A 3412-nucleotide genomic window follows, 5' to 3' on the forward strand; every position below is an offset into this window, starting at 1 on the left:
AGCTCGTACTGCAGTTCCAGTATGTCCGGTACAGCCGCACTCAGTGGTGGAGTCACTTCATTCAAGGCACGATAGTCCACAGTCAGTCTCCATTCTCCGTCAGATTTTCGCACAGGCCAGATAGGGCTGTTAAAGGGTGAGTGGGTTTTACTGACCACCCCTTGGCTCTCCAGCTCTCGGATCATTTTGTGGATGGGGATCACGGCATCTCGATTCGTCCGGTACTGCCTGCGGTGCACTGTTGAGGTGGCAATTGGCACTCGCTGCTCCTCTACCCTCAAGAGTCCTACTGCAGATGGGTTCTCTGATAGTCCAGACAAGGTGTTCAATTGTTTAATACCCTCTATCTCCACTGCAGCTATTCCAAAAGCCCACCTGAATCCCTTAGGATCTTTGTAATAGCCATTCCGGAGGAAGTCTATGCCCAAAATACACGGAGCCTCTGGACCAGTCACAATCGGGTGTTCCTGCCATTCCTTCCCAGTCAAGCTCACCTCAGCTTCCAACAAAGTCAACTGTTGTGATCCTCCCGTCACTCCAGCAATGGAAACAGGTTCTGTCCCCACGTGTTCCGATGGCATTAAGGTACACTGTGATCCAGTGTCAACCAACGCTTCATAGTCTTGTGGCTCTGATGTGCCAGGCCATCTGATCCACACCTTCCAAAAAACCCGGTTCTCCCGTGCCTCTTCCTGGCTGGAGGCAGGGCCCCTCTAAGCCAGATTGTCCTTCTTTCCTTGGGCATATGCCTTAGAAGTTCCTTCAAGGGGATCGGACATGTCATCGTCATCATTATACTTAACATCTCGGCTACGAGCGACCGGAGCTGCTATCCTTTTGGTGATACTTTCTCTTTTCTTCAAATCACGCACCCGTTGTGCCAAAGCAGCGGTGGGTTTTCCATCCCATCTCCTCATGTCTTCTCCAGACTCACGCAGAAAAGCCCATAACTCAGTCCGTGGGGTGTACCTTCTCTCCCCATCAAAGGAGCGCCAGCGTTGGACACCAGGACCTCTAATTTGTACAGCTGAGATTTGAATAAGGTCCTCCTTAATCTCTTCCCGGAGTTTCTTATGATTCTCCTCAATTTTATCCTCTAGTTTCTGCAGTCGGGTTTCCACTGCTGCAATTCTGGCATGAGTTGGGCCATGCACAGCATCTGCATACGCTCGAAGCTTCTTTGCCATATCGAGCACAGTCTCATATGTATCATCCCGCTTCATTATTGCTAGGGCAGAAGCGTATTCAGGTGGCCCAAGTCGCACGAGTTTCCTCCACATTACAGGTGTGCATGGTACCAGGTCCGGATTTCTAGTTGTTGTGTCATCTGAGAAAATGAGCTCTGCCACCGCCATCTCTCTCAGGCGTTGGATCCCCTGTTCTATGGTCTTCCACCGTGTCTGCTGCATATAGAGATCATCCGTACACAGGTATCGTTCTGCTACGCTTCTTAGGACCCGTTCCCAGAGGCTGTGAGGGTTAGCCCCCCTCATCATACCTTGATCGATGACAGGATCATGTGACAGGGATCCCAAATGCCTCGCTTCAGTACCATCCAAAATCGTAACCTCCCCTGCAGCATCCCAAAGGCGGACTAACCAACTAATTATAGATTCGTCAGGTTGTCGTCTGTAATCCTTTCTTAGGCCTCTGAGGTCCTTCAGAGAAAAGGAGTCAATATTAGCTCCAGATTCTGTGCCCCTTGATGTGGCCTCTGATTTTGGTGAGGGTCCTTCTCCTGCATCGTCATCCTCATCATCCTCCACCTTTCGATCGGTCTTGCCTTTACACTTTCCACCTCTTGTATTAGCTGCAACAGCCATGGTTTGGGGCCTACTGTCTGATGCAGCTGCTAGCCTGGAGCCTGGGAGGTTAGCTGCAGCCTGGGTCACTGGGGTAGTAACTAACTTATCACCCTGTTCCCTTTCTGCTATCTGCTGCTCCACAGTATCTAGCAGAGTACGGTAAACAAATGCCAAGGCCCAGCTCACTGCAGTAATCCTTTCTTCCTTAGTGTTACCATGGCACTTCTCCCTCAAATACTTTGCCACCTCGACTGGATTCTGAATTTGATCAGATGGAAAGTCCCAGTCCATAGGATCAGAAAATTCCTTTAAAGTCTGGCCCATGTCCTCCCATTTCCCACTCCAGTCAAGATTTTTCCTGCTTTGTTTTACTCCTAAGTCAGGAGTGTCTCTAACCCCTCTAGAAATCTCAGTCTTCATTTTATACACACTCCAGACAGTATAGAAAAGGCTTAATAAATTAAATGCCAGAAAGATGGTTTCTTTCAAACTCAGGGGAAATTCAGTATTTTCTAATAGAGATGTCAACAATTTGGAGGACAAGAAGGAAGACAAAGGCTGAAAAGCCCCTTCCCCTTCTTCTCCCCAAACAAACTGAGTAAACAACCATAATAACAGTCCATACATTCCTGAAATAAAGTCCAGCATTTTTATCCGACACATCATCATACATAAGACCAGCACAATGACTATTCTGGTTAGTGCCCCCCGCTTACAAAAGCTACTTATTAGGGCCAACATCAGAGCTATTTTTGGGTAAGGAAATAACCCCAGGGACCACAAAAGTATTAAAACTTCAAAAACCCCTAGGGACCAGAACGACCGGCAAGCTTCCACTCCAAATGACATTATGAATCACCGATATGCCCACAAAATAGCCAAAACCAAAATATTATTGTTATAGGTTTTTTTTCCACTGTTTTTTGGCCTCCTTTTTCCCGGCCAACGCACCAAAAAGTATATTGTCCTGGTTTAGGACAAATTAGGGGAAATCTCCAAAAGGGAGCCCCCCAAAAACAAAACAAACCTCCAACCACCCCTCCCCCAACACCGGGTTCGGGAAGGAATTTCTCGGAGGAGCAAAGTGGAAAACAAAACCTATTTATTTACAAGTAACAAAAGAACACTCCCCAACACAAGAAAAGAAAAGAAAACAGAAAAAACAGACTGTGTGTTGAGAGGGCGCGGCGCTTCTCTGCAAGCTTCGGATGTCCTGGACGTCTTCAGGTCACGTCCGGAGCTGGTCCAGTATCTTCAGGGGAGGGTAAGAAAGAGGGAGCAAGAGAAAAGGAAAAAAAACAGCACAAAAAAGCAGAAAGCAAGCAAGCAAAGCGGCTAGCCAAGCCAAGCAGCAAAAGCCAAAAGCAAAAAGGCCTGGTCAAACACTCCCCCCTCTCTTCCCCGCCCCGCCGCAGCAAGACGGCCGGGGGGGGGGGGAAGAGAGAGAAAAGGCACAGCTGCCAGACACAACACACGATATTGGGATAAAGGCTGTCAACCCACGACATAGGCCAAAGCCTAACAGTAACCCTGGGAAGGGAAATCAGCCTGGTGTTAGGCTTCTTGCCAAGGAAAAAGCCGTGAAAGCAGCCATGTTGTGGCACTTT

General features: G+C 48.3%; 1 protein-coding gene across 1 annotated transcript; it reads right to left on the minus strand.

The window, feature by feature from the left end:
• Positions 1 to 306: 306 nt before the first annotated feature.
• Positions 307 to 3044, minus strand: LOC131570071 (uncharacterized). The gene is made up of 2 exons (XM_058822408.1): positions 2974 to 3044; positions 307 to 1658 (listed from the first exon to the last, which is right to left on the minus strand). The coding sequence occupies exon 2, from the start codon at positions 1494 to 1496 to the stop codon at positions 714 to 716; it is 783 nt and encodes a 260-aa protein (XP_058678391.1). The 5' UTR covers positions 1497 to 1658; positions 2974 to 3044; the 3' UTR covers positions 307 to 713.
• Positions 3045 to 3412: the final 368 nt, after the last annotated feature.

Source organism: Ammospiza caudacuta, chromosome 32 (genome assembly GCF_027887145.1).
Source record: "Ammospiza caudacuta isolate bAmmCau1 chromosome 32, bAmmCau1.pri, whole genome shotgun sequence".
Classification (NCBI taxonomy): domain Eukaryota; kingdom Metazoa; phylum Chordata; class Aves; order Passeriformes; family Passerellidae; genus Ammospiza; species Ammospiza caudacuta.

Bases quoted from the DNA above. Each gene is read 5' to 3' on its own strand.
- LOC131570071 (XM_058822408.1), bottom strand. From the start codon at position 1,496: ATGATGAGGGGGGCTAACCCTCACAGCCTCTGGGAACGGGTCCTAAGA.